General features: G+C 40.3%; 1 protein-coding gene across 9 annotated transcripts in view; it reads left to right on the top strand.

Moving 5' to 3' along the window:
• Positions 1-19,512, top strand: part of SOX5 (SRY-box transcription factor 5) — a 613,432-nt gene that overhangs the window by 326,079 nt on the left and 267,841 nt on the right. Inside the window, exons 1-2 of one of the 9 annotated variants that reach the window (XM_032105159.1) lie at positions 513-675; positions 11,538-11,603. The exons of 6 other annotated variants lie outside the window; for them this stretch is intronic. Coding sequence is in view for 1 of the 3 variants with exons in the window: in XM_032105151.1 (XP_031961042.1) it covers positions 638-675 (38 nt within the window). In the remaining 2 variants the exon portion in view is untranslated. Of the gene's footprint in view, positions 1-512; positions 676-4,743; positions 4,766-11,537; positions 11,604-19,512 lie in introns of those variants that run through there. 2 more of the 9 variants (XM_032105151.1, XM_032105161.1) reach the window with 2 other exon arrangements.

Raw genomic sequence — 19,512 nt, 5'->3', positions numbered from 1 at the left:
GAAAGCGAGAGACCGGGAAGGGTGGGGGGAAAGGAATGAAAATTTTTCGGAGCACAAATGCCTTTGGTAACATTTTTATGTGTCTTATGTCTTCTCCCCTATTTCAACTCCGAGAGTTGATAACTGTTTCAATTTAATCAATCTGCTCTTGTTTTATCTTCTTTCTCCACTGATCTTCCTCAGCGCAGGGGATTTGCTCCTGGTTTGCCGGTTTAGGTGGATTGTCAGACTGCTTTTTGTTTTTTCCCCCTCCTCCTCACCCCCCCCCCCCCCCCCCCCCCTTATCCCCCTCCACGTTTTTTTAGGACATTGAAGGAGTTGACTTTTCCCGTTTGGCGGCGGCGGGCGAGCAGAATTAAAAGGAAAGGACAGGCCCCCGGAGGTCGCGCAGCGCGGCGGGGGGAGCTGCGCGATCATCCTGCTGCGAGCGCGCTGCCCCTTTAAGAGACTGGTCAAGGAGTCCTCGCTCAGAGCGAGCGAGCCGGGAGGGAGGGAGAGGGAGGGAGGGAGCGAGCGAGCGAGCGAGCGAGAGAGAGAGAAAATCAATCGGTTTAGAAGGTTTGGACTCACTTGACAGGTTCAGTTGGAGGCGACCATAGGTGGCTGCTGTGACAAAGGGAAATTGTGCTTTTCCAGCATGCTAACTGACCCTGATTTACCTCAGGAGTTTGAAAGGTGAGTCGAGTTGTTGGGGCGGGGGTGTGTGTATGTGTGTGGGGGTGTCTCTTCCCTTTTTTTTTTTTTTTTTGTTCTGTTTCGTGGTTTGTTTGTTGGTGTAGTATTATTTTTATTTATTTATTTTTTAATCTATCCGAGCACGTCTGTTCGCGCGCGTGTGCACGGATGGGCAGCGGGCACACGGACACGCGGGGACGGGCGCGCAACTCCGGCGCTCGGCGGCAGGAGGCCGGGGAGATGCTCCCCCCGCGGTACCTCGGCTTCTCCAGCGCCGTGTCAGTGACCGGGGTGGCGGGCGCCGCCAAGCCCCTGGCCCCCGGGCTGTGCGCCCGCGGCGCGCAGCTTTGTTCCGCGGCCGCAGAGGCTGCCGTGCCCTCCTTCTGCACACTCTCCCCTACCCCACCGGCCCGCCGAGCCACCTTCCTGGGCAGAGCCTCCCCGCTCCTGCCCGGGGACTCCCCGGGAAGCGGTCAGAGGATGCCCGGTGGCGGCCAGGCGGGGGGTTCAACTTCCAACCTCAGGCTCCCGTCAAACTTGGGAAGGCGCTCTCCGAGCACATGACCTTTTGTTGATCTAGCAGGAGCTATTATTTTTAGGCAAGTTAACATCCCAGCCTTCCGTCAGGAGAACATCTTTCTGCCTGAGGAGAGAGGGAAAAAAGCAAACAGAAAAAGAAAGGAAAAAAGTGAAACTCTTGCCTCCCAAGTTTTAGCCGTCGCCTCTCTCGCGGAGTGTCAAGAGCGGGGTCTGGGTATGACGAGCGGGCTGCGGGTATGACGTAGATATGCCCGTCTCCCCCTGCCCGAAGCAGGAGCCTTCCCTGCATGGAATTAAGTTTTTGCTGTCACTGGTGACGGCTTGTGACCTCCGAGAGTTTAGTCCTTATTTCATATGATTTGGCTCTCCTAAGAGGTTTGGAAGTGTTTTCTCAGGCGCTTGTGCATACGTCCATTGATGGTCCCGCATCCCTCCCCTCCGGCTTCTTTTTTAAAGGTTATTAATAGCCCCTTGTGCGGCTGCAGTAAACAACCCAAACTTTCATTTCTAAGCAGTAAATGAAAGAATGCCAGGATGCGCGTTACTGAGGTTTTTCTCATCTTCGTGAAAGCTACCTCCTGTATAAACATTTGGTTGTATCTGACTATGCAATACAAGCTAGGTGCTAGACCAGCTGGTTAAAAATATGCTAAGTCAAGCTGTTCATCGTTCAAACCTACTGAATTTGATAGTAAAGGCACAGAAAAGAAGGCAAGATAAAAACATTTTAAGTGGGCTGAGGAACACTCATGGAAAGGAAGGACAGGAAAGAACACTTGAATTAAAAGATCATAGAAAATTAAATTTGGAAATGCAGAAAAGACCTATTTTAACACTTTCAATCCTTGTTCTGAAACTAGAACACTTCCTTAGTAGAAAGTCAAATTGGCTTGGTTGCTCTACTCCAAGGTTGTCTTTAATGCAATTAATTTTCCAGACTTACTTGGAATACTCGGCGTTTTCCTTTGGTTTGTTATCATTACAATAATAGAACAAAATTGGTTTTGTTCATGTGCGCTGTATTAACTTAGTTCAACTACCTGAGGAAACTGTTACTGTTTCTGATGTCAAATTTGATCTGGCAACATGATCATGTATTTGTCTTTTTCATACAATCGATAGATTCAAGTATTTCATGTGCTTCACTAAGATTATACGTAGAAATTTATAAGCAAGCAGTTTCGATTATTCTTTGAACTTTGTGATGAACACAATGCTTGTAAACTCTCTGAAGCAGAATGAAGTCCTTTCATTTTCCTGCTGGGGGACTTTTTTTTTTAGCTGAAGTCTCTCTACATTATAAATATAGATATTTATATAAATTTTATATATAAACAAATCATTCGGGGCAAGCATCATCCTTAGAATGAGCTTCTCTACTCTCTTGTTTTTTTGTTTTTTTTTTTTTTTTTTTTTTGCCCCAGGCATATGTTTCATTTTCAGAGATCCTAGCTTTACTCTTGTAAACATTCTAGTTAAATAATCAATACGCTGCTCTCCTTTTGCCATGCGGATAATAGCAAACAGTAGAAATGGGAAGCAATAAAAATGAACCTCAAGACATGCAATTTTTTTGAAAAATTTTTTTTAAACAATTTTCCCTCTGCAGTTGGAATTGGGGATACAGACCAGTATCTTTGTTAATCATTACCATTTGTTTACATTGTGTGTGTTTGACTATAGTTACACGCACATACACAGACCCAGACGCTGTCCATGTAATACATGTCTGTTTGTCAGGGAACAGCCACGAGGACATACTTTCTTGCACAGAGATCCTCAGTCACACAAATACCTGCAGAGTTGATGTGTGTGTGTGTACGCACGATGCACAGATCATTGTTTTTTAGGTGTTTATGGCAGGTTCTTTTCTTGGATTCTCAGTTAGCACAGTTCTTGGATCACATCTCTGCAGTCGCTTGGGGTCCAGCATGTCACATCTGCATGTCCCACTTCACTTCTGTTACTATTATCCATCTCCCACTATTCCTTTTTAAACTTGAATAGCAAATGACAAGGAAGTAAAGATTTGTCAGGCAAAGTTGGTTGCAGCTCAGCTCTCAGAGCATCTGTATGTCTCTCAGGAGGTTGTTCCTCTTTCCCCAGTGTTTTTCCCGTGATGTTTCAGTGTATCTCAGTAAACTGCAAACACTTCAGAAACTTTCAGTCACCCCAGCTGAAGAGAGCTGAATTCAGGAGACTGCTCTTCTGTGTCTGTGACCATTAGCAGGGGGAATTTACAGTACACACTTAGAATGAAAATGATCCTCAGTATGAGATGAATAAACATTCATTAATTCATTCAGCATCACTGGTAAATTGCAGTAGGTTTTGTGAATTAACATGTATAATTAATTACCGTGCAAAAAACGTGAGGGTTTTTGTCCTTTCCTGAGAAGTTCCTTGCATGCCTTTATTTCTGTTTGTGGTGGTTCAGCCGCTTGATTGAGAGGAGCATCAGAATACGTACGGTGAGGGGGATGATGTTTGTGGCAATGTTGTAGAAATTATAGCTGGAATCCACTCCATGTGTTACACAGAGAAAGGGTAACTTCTGGGATGTACTGTGTGAGCGCCTGTGGCACTCTGAATTGGCTCTAAAGGTCTTGAAAATAATAAGTCTTTTGTTGTTTGATTTCTCTCTCTCTTTTTTTTTTTTAAGTTGGGTCATTATACTTAAATATAACAAGTCTGGCCACAATAGAAAGTAAGTTTACTTCACTGAGGAAAAGGTAGAGACGTTGTGGCCGGAACCATCGCGGACAGCTGGGAAATTTACAGAATGATAAAAACTCAGAAATGCCCAACATAAAGTTTTAATGTCTTAATAAAATCTGATTAATGAAAAATAGATAAGTGACTGTTTAACAATATCCCTAGTGTATGGAATGTTCTTAAACCCAAATTAATTACTGCATATTTACATTTCTCTGTAGACTGAGAGCGAGGCTATGCTAGGCATCCGGACAGAGTGACATCCTTTCTCTTTTTCATTGTTTCCTTTACTTTTTTCGTTCTTAATTTTAACATGCCAGTTCAAGGTAAAGTGGTATGTAGTGCTTGTAGAAGAAGGAAGGATAGGTTAGTGCCTCCATAGGAAAAAAAGGCAGAGCTAGAAAAGACAAAAGGCGTAGATTGGAGTAGTGGGGATGGGGAGAGTAGAACAAGTTCAGCCTTTGCTGGCACCGGTAGTGAGCTCTCGGAACGCTCTCTGTTCTAGTGAATAGGTTGTAGAAAGGAAGGGCTCAAGGATGTAAAGCAAGCCTCTGCTGGGAGGAAAAAAATATACTTAGCTGCTTCACTGCTGCACTGCACGAGTCATTTTAGACTCCCACTGAATTTATTTTGGGGTTGTACCAACACTGTCAAATGGAGAAGTCATTTTCTTAAAAGGAAACTTTGCGTATTCCTAAGTGCTTTTCTTAGCTAAAGTTACCCTAAAAGCTTTATTCTGCTGCATTTGCTGAGAATTTTGGAGAAAGAATAATACCTTTCTATTACTCGGCTTGCTCAGAATGATGTTCCACTCTCCTAAAATCTACCTGTAGAAGTAAGAGTGATTATTCTTTCATTTAAAAGATTGCTTTACTATCGGGCTGAATAGCTTTTAACTTCATTGAGACATTTTGAGAAAAGGACTTCATTGCTTACATTTGTGGTTCTAGGGGTCTGGGATTTGAAGAATAAATAGAGTGCCAGTGTAAAGCTGCAGATGCTGGTATTTCACAGTGATAAAAATTAACAGAGTTTTTTTCTCTGAGATAAGTCCAAAGGAATTAATGTATTTGTAGACTATTCATTAATGTCCTGCATGCACTAATTTAATTTGTTGTTCTTATGCTTGGCTAGGAAGAAGTTGACTGTTACAGATTACAGATTTTAATGAACATCTCAGTAATTTACCAGTTGCTGAAATTGTGAACTAGTCTTGGAAGGCGAAAGCCCAAATGAGAGAGCTGATGAGTGACACACCAGCCTGCACAATTCGACTGTTGTATTCATTGCATTTGAATCAAATTGGGAGTTTGGCATTACTAATTCTGGGTGGCTGGCTCATCATATGCATTCAAGGAGTTAATTAACACACACACAAACACATACACAGTCTCCCACCAAGCATCTTGTGGTGTTTATGTGCATAATGTGTTTGATTGGTACCTTTACATGGGCAAGGAATTGTTTTTCCTTCTCTTTCTGTCCAGAGATCTAAAATATATAAGTAGTTTACAAAATATTTACTACTTCTCAGGGAGCTTTAACAAGCATTTATGGCTTTATCATTTAGGAGGCACAGAGTATCTGGTTGAGTTACTTAAACATGAATCTCCCTCATAGGATAGGAATATCTGTCTGTGCAATGTGATATGTCTGTAGGTGTATAAAAAACACTTTAAACAATATTTATAGGGGAAAAAGAGTGTCTCCTCCCAAGGTACAGTAACAGTTTCTTCACATGCTTTTCATACTAGACTTGAAATACAGGGTAACTTCATGTTTGTGTGAGATACCTGTGCCTTCACAACTGTTGCAAAAGTCAGTCTGACATCCTCTTGACTTTCTATTTTATTGTATTTTATTAATTTCTTGTTCAGGCCTGGTTATAGCATAATTAACTCATAAGTGGAAGGGGAAAAACATGTTGACATGTTGTACCTGTACACACTGGAAATATTCAATGGCTGTGAATTCTGTTACTGTAGTCAAGAGAAAAGAAGTGCTCACAGCAATTAATCAATAGCTGTAGTGCCTCTCTGATGATGGCAGGGAGTTGGTTGTTTAACGAGTAGCATCCTTAAAAGCAAAGAGTTTTTCCCTCTTAAAGTTTCTATGGATTTTTATCGAATGTGGAAAACGTGTGAAGTCTCCTTCCTACAAAAGGTAAAATTATGTTGTGTATGGGTATGTTAAAACCCACAATGCTACAAAGTAAGCAAATCGTTGTCATATTACTGAATTACCTAAACCAGAACTTCTGGAACTTTTGAAATGGGCTGTTTTTCTCTGGAGCTTTGGGCTGGCTTTGGCCAGTGGGCGAGGGCGAGCGGTCGTGGGGATTTATTGACGGCGTTTGTCCCATTGCCATCTCCTCCCACAGCCCCTTTGTCGAAACACCACCACCATAAAGTTTTCACCCACACCTTTGCCGAGGGTGATGGTGTTGTCCCAGTTCTCCCATACCCTCCAGAGGGGCTGCCTTGCTTCAAGTGGCCTTGCCCATGCTGTGGCTGGGCATCAGGGGTGCTGCGGGGAGTTCAATGTGCTGTAACCTCCGCTCGAGAGACACTGCTTGTTGTCTCCACAGTGAGCCCAGCTATGCCAGCTGGGAAGCCAGGAGTCTCCAAAAGTTGTTCCTGAGCCCACATGTCCTTGTGACAGTGTGGAAGTTCTGTGCACAGTAGTTGTTGGGAGACAGCAAATTTAGACAAGGTTCTGGAAGAATTTTGGTGAGCGAGCGCTGCTTGCAGGGGCCATGGGACTTGAAAAGAATGTGAGAAGTGAATGGAAATTGTGAGGTGTACAGTAGTAATTCAGAGAAGCTGCCTGTCTTTTTAGGATAGGTGCAAAATTAATTTATTTAATTGTTTTAAACAGAGTAAGAAGGAAATGTTGAATTCCATTTGCTAGAATTATCAGATGTTAGTATGAAGTTCAGGTGCTTCCCATGGTATTGGGGGAGCTGTTTGTTTTGAAAGGAATTGGCAAACATTTTCCAGCGTCCTGGTTTTGATCTGGCTTGGCACTTCTCTTCAACTCGTCCTTTTGTCACCTCGTTTAAAGAAAAAAAAAATTCCCACATGATGATATTATTTTTGACTTGTGGAGCTCAGAGTTGAAGTGAAAATGAGGAAAAGCTTGCAGCTGGCTTTGGAAGTTTGAAATGGTGTTGACCTTGTTTCCATTAAAAGTATTGTGGGATTAATCAGGTAACATTTCTCGATTCTCAAATTGTATTTATATTTTGTTATTTTTGAAATTTATTTTTAGTATTCCGAATTTCCTTTTCATACTTACAGTTTTTAAAGACCAAGTATTGAAATTCATATCGGCATATGCTTTTTGAGATTTATAATAATTTTATTTTGCTTTGCTATGCACTTCTGGTTTTGTGTTTTCTCAAGTTCATATAGACTGTCTTAAATTTTTTGGGTTTTGTTTTTTTTTCTATGATGTGGGTGTCTGACTGCTATTTGATCTAAACATGCCATAAAATGTTGCCTTAGTGCTAATTTTTCTTTGTGATTGTATTATAGTCTTATTACTAATTTGTTTCTGTTGTAATATAATTCTGTTACTTTTGGGGGCAAAAATAAAAGCAGAATGAGTGGGTATTTAATTTTCTTCTGTGAATACTCAAAATTTTTTTTAGTGGTGAGGAACTTGTGAGAGAGGTATGTGCTATTTTTGCAGTTAAGAGCATTGTCTACATCTAGTGTTCTTCATGGACCTTTGTAGCTCTAGAGAGAAAAGACCTAGGAATGTAGCTCATGTAAGGAGAAACCCATACAGTTTGTCATCCTCTTAATTTCTTTGGTGCTGCGCTTAATTTTTTAAGAATGTGAGAATGAAGAAACTGACCCAAGTTTCATCGATTGATCTCAGAGGTTGGGCATGGCCAAAGTTAATGTATCTGACAGCGAGCTGGACTTACTCGCCATTGCCAGCTCAATAGCTTGCAGAAGACCAAAAGTAAAGAAAATATTAGTGGTTCAAAACAATTTTTAATGCTGTTATTCCTTTTTTTTTTTTTTTTACCATAGTTATGTGAAAATATTTCACCCAAAATTTTTTTGCCATTTACAACAGTGAGCCTCCCAAAATCTCAGGAGTGTGTGCACCCGTCTGCACAGATCTGTTTGTGTTTGCCCTCTGTGGTTTGGGATGTCTCTCTGCTAGGGTGCATTAAGAGACTGCACTTCAGTAGAATGTGGTGAAGCTAAAATTCATCACAGTATGAAAGACCAAAGTGTGTCTCTGCGCACCATTTTTATAATTTGGAAGTACTCCTTGATTTAAGAGAGAGAATGCTTAATGAAGGGCAAGAAGCATAGGGCCTCCTCTCACCTTTAGGGGTGGCCTGCCTGAGTTAGGACTAAAGCATTTCAGCGGAGCTTTGTGCTGGGAGGGAGCCGTAGTTCTGAGTGCTCTATTAGACTGCAGAGAAGTCTTCTGTTTCCAGATAAATTCCCTTAGCGTCCTCATTACATTCACTTTGTAAAACAAGACTGAAAACATTTTCTCCTAAGGTTTAGTCAGGTTTCTGTTCGTAGGGTTTTGTCCCTAAATTTTGATACCGTGGCCTCACCGGGGCAGAGGCTTTTTTGGATAGAAATGAGATGTGTGGGAAGGTGATGGTTGGTAAGGGCGGAGGGAAGGATGTTCTTACCCGTTTGGCATGTCTATTAACAAACTGGGTCATTTTGCTGTGTTGTATTTACATGACTTGTTCCTGTGCTGGTGTGAAATGTGAATCACCAAAACATGATGATTATTTAAAAAAAAAATAGGCTAAATGAAACATAACTGAAATAGAACTGAAAGGCTAAATGGAATCAAGTGAAAACAGAACATGCAACATTATTCTTTTGGTACAGTTTCCTTCTGCAGTTGCTGAGTAAAGCCAAATAGTTCTTTTTTCCATGTCTGTTAAAAATATCTAGGCTTTTGAATTCAAATATAACAGGGATACAGAAAATACATTTCTCTCTTCAGGTTCAGGATTTGATTTGTCTTTTGCTCCTGGGTTTTGGACACTGAAGTAGAAATTTATGGTGTGTTTTAAAGAAGGCTGCTGGTTCTCATCTTTGTCAAAAGCCCATGAACATAGAGCTGATTCTGGTTTTGCAACTGAGATCAGAATTTGGCAGAATTTCTCAGTGGAAGGCTCTCCTCCTTTGCTTATGTTTTGTAAGTTCTGCTCACATTTGCTGTTCTTGCCTAAAGTGTGAAATTGTGCAACTCGGGAATGCACATTAGGTGTTTGCATGAAATACCAGGCAAAGTATAGGGATAGTGCTGTGCCACTCTCAAGTATGCCGTGCATCTCTTCCTAGATAATCTTCATGTGTATTAGTGTCATTGATTTAGTGTGTTTTTGTAGAGTGCAAGCATCCTGAATCAGGACCCCATTATGCTTGTCACTGTACAAACACAAAAAAAAGAAGGTTTCTTTCCATTCCACAGAGCAGCCTTTGTGCTTAGAGCTTAGAGTACTATAAATGTGCCTTTGTATGGGGAAAATTCAGAAACAGGGAGTAGGTAAGAGATCCCTAGCATGGTTCATGAATGAGATTTCAGTCCTGAAGCCATGCTTAACAATTTATAAATTGAGCAATATATGTGTATGTGTATTCTCTCTCTGTATTTTTTCCAGATGCATGTATGTAGAAGTTGCTTTACTGTTACTGATTTTATTAATAATAGATTTATACTTCCTATAAAGTCTTTTGATTAGGAATTCAGAGCATTTGGTAAGCATTGATATACAAATCATGAAGATTTCTGTGCTTTTTAGATTGAAAAGCAAGATTAGCCTCAACCTATAGATGAGTAAACTGAGGAATGCTGTCACAAAATCTTTTGCATGTGCGGGTTTAAAAAGTGGAGACACTGACTGCTAGACCTGTTTTTTAGCCTGAAGACACCCTCCTTTTCCTTCTTGAGATCCTAAGAACTGCAAATTATAGACTTCTCTCTATCCAATTATAATTTCTAAAGGTCTCATTTTAGCAAGATGAACTATAGTATTCAAATCACTTAAGTATGTAAAATAGGGACTATGGAGTATAATTAATAATATAAATTAAAGAAATATTTGCAGCCACAGTTGTATTGTTGAGGGCTGGGAGGGAATACTGTCTGTAGACCCTCCAGTTACCTGTGTGTGCTTCTAAACTAACTCCTTACCTGGGGCAAGTTTGGGTAACTGGAGTCTGGCAGCAGCACCTGCTGTGTTTAAGCAGTAATTTGGGAAACTGTGTGTGCTACTAACAGGTAAACTTTGGTCCTGTAGAGCAGTTAACATCTTGAGCCATATGTACCAGAGTTGTCACAGGTTTTATAACCTAAGGACCAGGCATGAGGGGAATCCAGGAAAAAATTGTTCACATGGAGAGTATTAATGTGAGGAACAGACTCCACTGCAAGCAGCAATGTAGGCAGCCACAGTGAGCAAACCAACCAACCAGCCTAAAAGCAAAAAACCCTGCTGCAGAACACAAAATGCACTGTGATTCCTACCCAAATGTGTGACATTTGCTTTTTAAATGAGATCCAAAATGAAGGAAATTATACAGGGTTGTTAAAAGGGAGGAATTATTTTCTTATTCACGTTAAAAGTAATTCTAATCCATTTTAGTGGGTTTTTTTTCTTGTTTCCAACTGCACACTCAGTAAGAGTAGAGCTGAAATGCTGAGGTCAGCAGGTAGCTTTAGATCTAGGCTGTGTGTTGCATCCTTTACTACACACTGTTGGGAAAATGGGTATAAACTGAAGTAGTCCTGGGTGGGTTTGACCTCTGTTGCCTATGAATATCATGACTGAGCTGTTAAGTTATTTTCTTTGATAAGCTTTTTAAGAGGGACATTACTTTCAAGATAATGGATTATGATCAGGCCAGTTCCATAGTGTTTCTGTAGTAGTTATTCAGCAGTGTGTTCACAAAGACCTATTTTGTGATAGGGCCAGTCAAGGCATCCTTTAAAAAAGTACCCATTCATTCTGAGTGTTTGGACTCAGGAGCACTGGAGTTCAGTGTCAGGTCCTAAAAATGTCGGCCTAATTAATTAACGTCCTGCTCAACTCTATGAAGAAGGCTGGTATTCTTCACCCCAGTACGCCACGATGGCATGAAATGGTGACTCATGAGGAGATCACTGAGCAGAATCCTGACTTTCCTTAATCTGCAGCAAACTTCCATGGGTTGCAATGCCGCCAGAGTTTCTAAAGCCTCAGGAGGGATTTCTGCAGGCTTCAGCAAATCTGGGGATTTCGGAAGTTCCATGTTGGTGTGCTTTGACAACAGGTTAACTATCTTTTTCTCCTAAACAACATGCATGCTTCGCAGATTAGAATGATCTGAATGGCCGCGTGATGAAAATGTACCTGAATTATGCCAGAGCTAACATCTGGACCTTAGCGGACTTGGCACTGCGCACAAAATCAATCTTGGTTTTGAAACTGTGTGTTTCCTGAGGCAGTAATTCCCAGTTGTGGCCACCAAGGCCTATAGAGAGACCGCTGCACAAAAATGCCTTCTTCCAAATATACATTTGTTTGATAACCCCAGTTTTCAAAAGTGTGACCTCTGTTAATTTGTCACCAGGCAAATTATTGTCACCTGTTCACTGATTCCATGAGAAGCCCAGGCAGACAGCAGAGCCCCATGCTGGTAAGCATTTCTGGTTTTGCTGTTTGTGGTAATAAGCAACCCGCTTACACTGAGGTACCTGCAACTGACACAACCGGCCATGAGTTGTCCAGTGTAGCAGGAGCAGGTTCATCTTGTCTGGAACTGATTCCTCTAGAGCAGCTGAGCCTATCTTATATTTTCTTTTTAAACAAGCTAAATGGTTATCAGATAAGTTAGACAAAGTCTTTCTCTTAAATGATCTACAGAATTCCTGCTCAATGTTTCTTAGGAAGATGAAAACAAGATGAATATAGTTTCTGGCTGTTTTATTTGGGTAGAGTTTGACGTGGAAGCCTGTATTTTAAAAGCTGCTGTAAACACTTAAAGCAAACAGAGTATTATTTAAAAAAGAAGATAAATACAATAGCTTTTTACATACACGTGTAGTCTATTGAAAGGCCATCCAAAGCACTGATACCAATTTAATAAGATGATCTTTTGCCTTAATTATACATCTGGGAGGTATTAGCTGAACATTTTGTGGAGAACTGTGAATACCTTAGTTGCCAGTTGTCTAAAGTGCAGCTAATGATTGCTTCAGTGCCAGTGTTTTGATGGCTAGAACCTAGGCCTGAATATGAATACAAAGAACTCCATCTAAAAAAAAACCGCGTGTGCACACACGCTTTTTATACAAAACAGATTTCAACCATCTGCTTGGCACTTAGCTTTGCAACTATAGGCTCTGATATGAAAGGGAGCACTGTCCATATTATGAAGGGTATCACTTTTGTTGGCACCTTAGAAAAATCCCAGTGTTTTAGAAAGCTTGTTTGTCCAGTGGTTTTCTTCAGGGGAATAATGAAAACAACACCCTTAGCCAAAATGTTGTGCCTTCCATCGTTTCTCTGATGGCAGCATCTCCCTTACCCTTGCAAAAGATATTTTGTAGTGAGGAAAAGTTTCTGTTCTGCACCTCAGCATTTCCAAGTGTATCAGAGGAGTTTAGATGAGTGGCCCTTGGAACTGACACCCCAGATGGTTTATGACACAAAGCACTGTTTGCTTAGGAATACGTTGTAATAGCAGAGTCTGTTGCCCAAGCACTGCAGAGCGTGTAAAATCAGCATGGAAGTTAATGGACCAAAAGCTCTTCTGAATTTAACACTTTCCCATTTGATCTTGAATTTACAGCTTCAAATCAGGACCCACGGTCTTTCCTTTAGTGGTGCGGTGGTGGAAAGTAAAGTTGATACCGTAAAGTACAGGCATATAATACAATCATTTTGATCCAATCTGTTTAAAGGTTGAGAATGAATGAGACTGACTACAACCATTGGTAAAACCCTATTTAGGAAATAGATAGCTATATTTAAAAAAATTTGAAAGAGAGGCGATTTGGGTGTGTGGGACTTTGGTACTCTGACCAGTTCATATTTTACCCTTAAGTTAAGCAGAGGAAAATTCACCATACAAGAAAAATAAATAATCTGTGGAGCTTTTACTCTTTGTTAGCAATTGTCCTTAAAATATGCAGGACAAAACAGTTATTCTTTCCTTTTCTTCTTTGAAAGGACTTGGTAGTATTTTCCCTTAGGTGCATGTTTGGAAAAAGATGGCAAAAATGCAACCTCCTGTGTGTAACAAAGCCTCTGTGTTTGGCCATCCAGTTAGGGCTGTGTCACATTAGTCCTGCATTGTTAACACCTTTGGACAGGGCTAAAGGTTCCTTGCTGCTGCGTCTAGGTAGCTGCTTATGTCAGTTCATAATGCTTCTGGATGCTTTCCTCAGTAAATGCACTTTGATTTATAAGTAGGGCTGGATTGTTTGCTTCCAAGATGTCAGGAGGGTGAATAAAAGGACCGATTGATACTTACATTCTCATTTTATAAAAATTTCATTTTCTGTATGTTACGTCGTCTCAAGAAAGTGCTGCTTTAAACTATTACATTTTATTAGCCTGACTGGCTTTTTGTGGAGAAGATCTGAGATGCTGAAAGACAGATAAAGTTGGATTTCTATGGATAAAATGATGATAATATTGGAAACTTAAAAGCTTCTGCATAGTTTTAGTTGAATCATGGACAGCAAAAATCTGACTCTTTTAAAAAAATGTATGTGAAATAAGCCTTAACAGTATTAATGTTTTCAGTCCCAGCAAGAAAATAGGCTTGCAACCCTCTATATTATTCCCATCCATTCTCTTCTTCAGGTGTTTCCCTTTCACATTCTCCCCACATGCAGTCAGACTTGCTTTCTACATTTTTATGAGGAGTCTTGTTATTCTCCCAGGTAGGGATTAAAACAATAAACCTGTTAAGCTAAAGGAAATTCTGAGGCCCTTTAAATGATGATCCAGATGGAAAGAAAGCCAGTTTTCCCACCACGGTGTCACCATGCCTCCCTATAGCAACTCTACTGGAGCTACTTAACCATCTGATTAATGAAGCAGTTCTTCATATTGCATGTTATAAAATGGGTTTCTTCAGGAGTGGGAAATAGCAGCCTATCTGCCGTTGAGCATTAATGATTGCACAAGAATAAGCTCCTGTATTCAGGGATGGGGGAGAAGGAACTCCGTAAAAAAAAACCAGTTTTGAGTGAATTCATAATGAGACCTTTGCTGTTGAGCCTTCGTGTTCTTTGAAATTTTAGAGGGGAAAGTTTTCTTGACCAATGTCAACAATTTGGTAATTTTCGTTGCTTCCCCTCCTCCCTTTAGGTAATATAGTCGTATTTATTGTCAGTTTATTTTCTGTAGATTCCTCCAGTCCTCTGCGGTTGGGAGGGAATTCTGGAGCGAGTGCATGGCAAGGTAAATTAGAGATGGCAGTTGGTGGTGTGGGTGTAAGGGTTGGGAAAAGGAGGAGGCAGAGGGTATGAGAATGCAGCTACAGTTTTTAAACAACTTGCCAATTGTCCCCCGTTTTATTAAAATGGCAGCTTTTTAAGTGAGATCCCTGAACTATTTAATTTGATTTACACTGTTAAGACTAAGTTCCCTCATGCTCTAAATGCGAGATGAACAAATATCTTGATCTCTCCATTCTTTTTTTTCTTCTTTTTAATTTCCTCTTTCTTTTGTTTCCACCACTAAAATTCTGGTTGTGTCTCTTTCTGGTCTCTTAGTGTTGGTTTTAAGGAAACTGCTGCATTCTATCACCCATCCCACTAAATTTAGCCATCCAACCTATGGAAAGCTTGAGATGGAGAGAGGATGGTTTACAGAGGAGGATGCTCCTGGTATGTCTATGATATTCACTGAGTTTGTGTTACCATCAGGTTACAGTTGCATCTGCATTAAATATGGGTGCACATGAGCAGGTTCAAAGGTTGGACTTCAACTCTCTTTGTGGCTTATATTTTCATAATCCCAAATAAAATGAGGTTTGCAATACGTAGGTATCAAGTGGCAATGGAGTATCAGCCTGCCAGTGTCTTTGACTGTGTAGGTCCAGTGTACGAGGGGAGGTGAGGTCAGGCACACGTCAGTGCAGAACTTTGGAAATCCCTTGAAGCCTTACATGCTACTTGTTCCTTCGAGGAGGCCCTAGGTAGATACAGATTTGAAAGTCTCCTGCATTTCAAAGGCGACATAACATCTGTACTTTAAAAGATTCTGATGTCATATTTAACACTGAAAGCAGGAGGAAAGGATGAGTGTGTGTGTAGAAAGAGTACATGATTTTTGTAAAGAAATAAAAAATTGTTTGGGAAAGCATTGTATGTGAGCCAGCAAGTACAAAGCATTTGGGAGTCCTTTTAGAATTTTGGGGTACTTCTAAGTGTTTTTAATCATTTGGCTCATGCATCCAATCTCTTTGGAAATATACTGCTTCCATGGGTGTTTTGGGGAAAAACGAAAGGTCGTTTTTCTCTCTCCTTATTTTTATATGTATGAAACATGAAAGTGAGTGCCTGAAATAAATTGTTTGACATTTTTAGACCCTAAATCGGGTAGAGTTCAATAAAGTAAGACGAGCGCATTGTAACTGAGAACTGTTGTGCAGATGACTTGTTTTTCCTTTGAGATGAAAATAACCCAGCTGAATAGGAGGCTCTGTGTAGCACCAATGGGGGGGGGGGGGGATCTTTTATTGTGTTTTTTAATTTTAAAAACACTTAGGGAGAGTAACAGGTAAAAGTTTCATTGCACCAGGTGCCTGTGTCAGTCCAGTTTTCAGCTCTTATGGACAGTTTTAGAGAAGAGAAGAAGGACTGAGTAAGTCCAGAGAGCAGTGTTAGCTCCCACCTCCAAAGCTTTTATTACTGGCTCTTCAGCAGCTCCGGGTAGTGGGAACATCCCGGGAAGTTTGTTCTTCCTCTCCCTTTGCAATATCGTGGTGTGAATAAACAGAGGCTGTGCTTGTCACTCGGCCTCCTTGCACAAACCTCACATTCATGTGCGATTGTGAGGCTCTGTCCAGCTCCCACTGAAAACAATTGTGAGGCTCTCATTGACTTCACTTGGGTGTTGGATTGGGCCCATTAGACGGGAAGAAAATAAAGTGGAAGTGTTGTTAATGATGCCTATTGATGCTTTTCCTGGCACAAAGTACTGCAGATAATTGTTTTTAGATGAAATGCAGTTGCATCTAAGTATTACATTTATTAGCTTTTCAAAGGAGGGATAACCAAACTGGACATATGGGGTATTTGAAGTGTGATTGTGTGAGACTAAGATAATTTCAGGAGAATAGCTTAAATCGCAGGATATGTGTGATGCCCTTTGTATACAAGATGTGGGGATTGGGAATTTATTTTGCATGCACTGGTTCTCACTGAGAAAGAACCCAGAATACAAATATATAGTCATATTTAGAATATATGAGGAGTGCAGCCTCGCTGCTGTAGACTTCAAGACCTGTTAATCAGGCCTGATAGTGATGTGATCTCTGGAAATACTTGAGTTAAGTAGGTTTAATCCTTATTAACAGTAAGTTGCTTGAAACCGTTTTGGGTAAAGTCTGGGAAGGAATATAGTAGATTGAACACACAGATAAAGGCCAGCCCTTTATCTGTTAGGCTTTGAGTGACTTTGATTCCTTTGAAGTTCTGTAGGTTTTGGACTTGTTAAAGCATCAGGCCATGAGCAAAAGAATTTTCAACTCATCTTCAAATTTTTCTGCTGTAATTTTCAGTGTCATTTTCACATTAAAATGGGGCACTACTTACATTTCTGGTATAATTTAGGTGTTTCCTCAGCCCTCACCATGACTTGGTTAAGACAAGCGAGACAGGAAGATTAAACAGTCTGTTTTTCTTAAATCTTATTCTGGAGTGTTTGGGGTTAAATGATGTATACAGTTTCTCCAGGTTTTGGAATGTTTCCTGTTGAATTCAGTGTGATTTAACTGTGAATGACTGTGATCCAGAGCCTCTTCATAACGCAGAGATAGGAGAGGACAGTGCTTGTTTCAGTGCTTTCTTCTCATCTATCGTGGGGGTGGAGGGAAGAAATGAAGTGGCAGGGCTTTTGTCGCTACTGTTTTTTGGAAATGTGTTCAAAGAACTATTTTGGAAGATGATGGTGAGGTTGTTCCTACTATTTGCGCTGCATTGCCGAAACATTGTGCTCTTGTATGAGGTAATAGATGTGGTTTGTGGCGATATTATGAAAACATTGGTTTGTTATGATGATTGCAGAAAAAATCCCAACTACATGGTAACGTATTTGTAATATTTTATTGAAGTGAAACATGGAAAATACAGCATAGCTTGGAGTGCCCTTGGAATGATTTAATGTTTCAGGAATGAAGAAGCTATTGTGCAAAACTGAAGTGGGTGTACATGACATCAGTTAAAGAATAGATTTTGGGCCATTTAAACATAGTTTAGTTTTTTTGTTTGCGTTTCTTTTGGTGTGGGGTTGTTCAGGTGTTTTTTTGAGTATCCCTATTACACGTTATTCAGTTGGTAGCAGGATGCACTTTTACATGCCTAATAATCCAGATTAGAATGTTTTTTTTTTTTTTTCCCTGTGAAATGTAGGCAATATTACCTGAAAGATAACAGGATAACTGCTGCTGTTGTAGACTAAGGAATGGGACATGGTTAATGCCTAACAAGTTATACAGTGTAGTCACTGAAGGATGTCTAAGTGTATAGGTAGAGGCAAGAGGACCACAGACTCATTCCTCTCAATATCTAGTCTTGAGGTAAGGCACTCAGAAAAGTAAACAGGAAGAGATTCATGCTGTTGCTTCACACACTCCAACTGGACAGGCTGAAGCTCCTGGGTTTCCCAGCTATGCTGACTGAGAGGTTTGAAATGATTTTTTGATTTTTTTTTTTTATTTCCTCTTTGTTTACACAACCTATTTTTGTTTCTTGCTTGATGTTAGGTAATGGGCGTTAAGTCAGAAAGATTGGACCTTTTATGGATTTTTAAAAATTTTTTTTAGTTTTAAGGGAATACAATTAAAGCAACACATAATGTCCAGGACTGTCAAACACCCTAGGTGTATAAAACTACTTGTTTCCTACTTTAACAATTTTATATGCCTGCTAGGTGTGTGGGTATTTCAGTTCTAAAACTCCGCTTCATCTGTATGTGGTGTCTTCCATCGTGTTCAGCTAATCAAGCCAGAATCTCTAAATGTTTAGTTAGGAATGGTCTGCATGAGAGCACCATAGGTGCTTCAGATAAGTGTCATCTGTTTGTATGAGGAGTAGGTGCCAAAAGAGGTGCATTAGAACAGTATGTCACTGAACCAGCAAATCAGCACTGTGGTTTGCTCCATCTTCCTTTATTTTGTGTGATTTTTTTCATCTTTTTATTGTACATTGCAAAAGACTAACATATTTATCATTCAGAGAGCTGAAACTTCTACAGTATTTTTTTACTGCCTCTTGGTAATGACATGTCTCCTATAAAGCAGAGCAGGATCTACAGCAGAGATGTAATGAATGACCACAGCCAGTGACTGTGATGTGCAATTGATTTCTGTTTTTTGAAAATATACCCTTGATAATTAGTCATTTGGCTGAACTACCCTATTCTTCTTTATATGAGTTGTGTACAGAAAGAGGCATGATACATGTTATTACTCATATAGCTGTGTCAATAATGATATAAGCTATATAGATGTGAAAAAATGGACTAGAATAAATAACGGCAGAGAACTGAACTAAAATATTTTCCTTTAGGTAAATAGTGGCACTTTATGGTGTGTTAGAAAAACCACAATCTCAGAACAATTATATAAAAGAAAATGTCTAAATATGTTATAATCAAGTCAGTGGGGTACTTTTTCTGGGTGCCTCCTTTTCTACTTTGTGTAGGGATTTGACCAAATGTGCAGCATGAAATTTATTCTGTGAAGAAAGTGATATTTGGGTTCATGTTCTGTTTGTACAGGAATGTTCTTTTATAATGCGATAGGTAATACCAGACTAGCAAAGCAGAACGGTTAGACTTACAAGGTGTGGATTTGTAGAAACTCACCACAGATTAATGAAAAAGGAGAGATTAGTAACTTCTTTTCCTGATGTTGTAAAGCTCAAAATTAAATGCCCAGAGTTTCTGTTAGAATCAGTGGCAGCTGGAAATGCTGAGATCTTTGCAGGTTTAGGCATCCTTCTCCAGTGCTTCAGAAGGTGCTAAAGTTAGAAGGAGCTTTTAACTCTGAGGTCATTTGGCCTCACTGTCACAGAATCATAGAATGGTTTGGGTTGAAAGGGACCTAAAAGATCATCTCGTTCCAACCCCACTTTGAAAGACAGGGATGCCACCTGCTTGATCTGGTTGCTCAGGGCCCCATCCAACCTGGCCTTGAGCTATGAAATGCTTGTCCTTAGAACATCCATGGTCTTGTTGCAGAGTGAAAAGGGAACGGAAGAAGGAATGACACAGGAGGGAAATGGGGATGGGATGGGACGGCTTACATGGGTGCCCTTGCATGAGAGATACAGCTACCTGCTTTCTGTCCCACTTTTTGCATTTGA

This window comes from Corvus moneduloides, chromosome 4, assembly GCF_009650955.1.
Source record: "Corvus moneduloides isolate bCorMon1 chromosome 4, bCorMon1.pri, whole genome shotgun sequence".
In the NCBI taxonomy this organism is placed as follows: Eukaryota; Metazoa; Chordata; class Aves; order Passeriformes; family Corvidae; genus Corvus; species Corvus moneduloides.
Note: the sequence above shows the minus strand (reverse complement) of the source record. Positions and strands in the feature narration are given on the sequence as shown.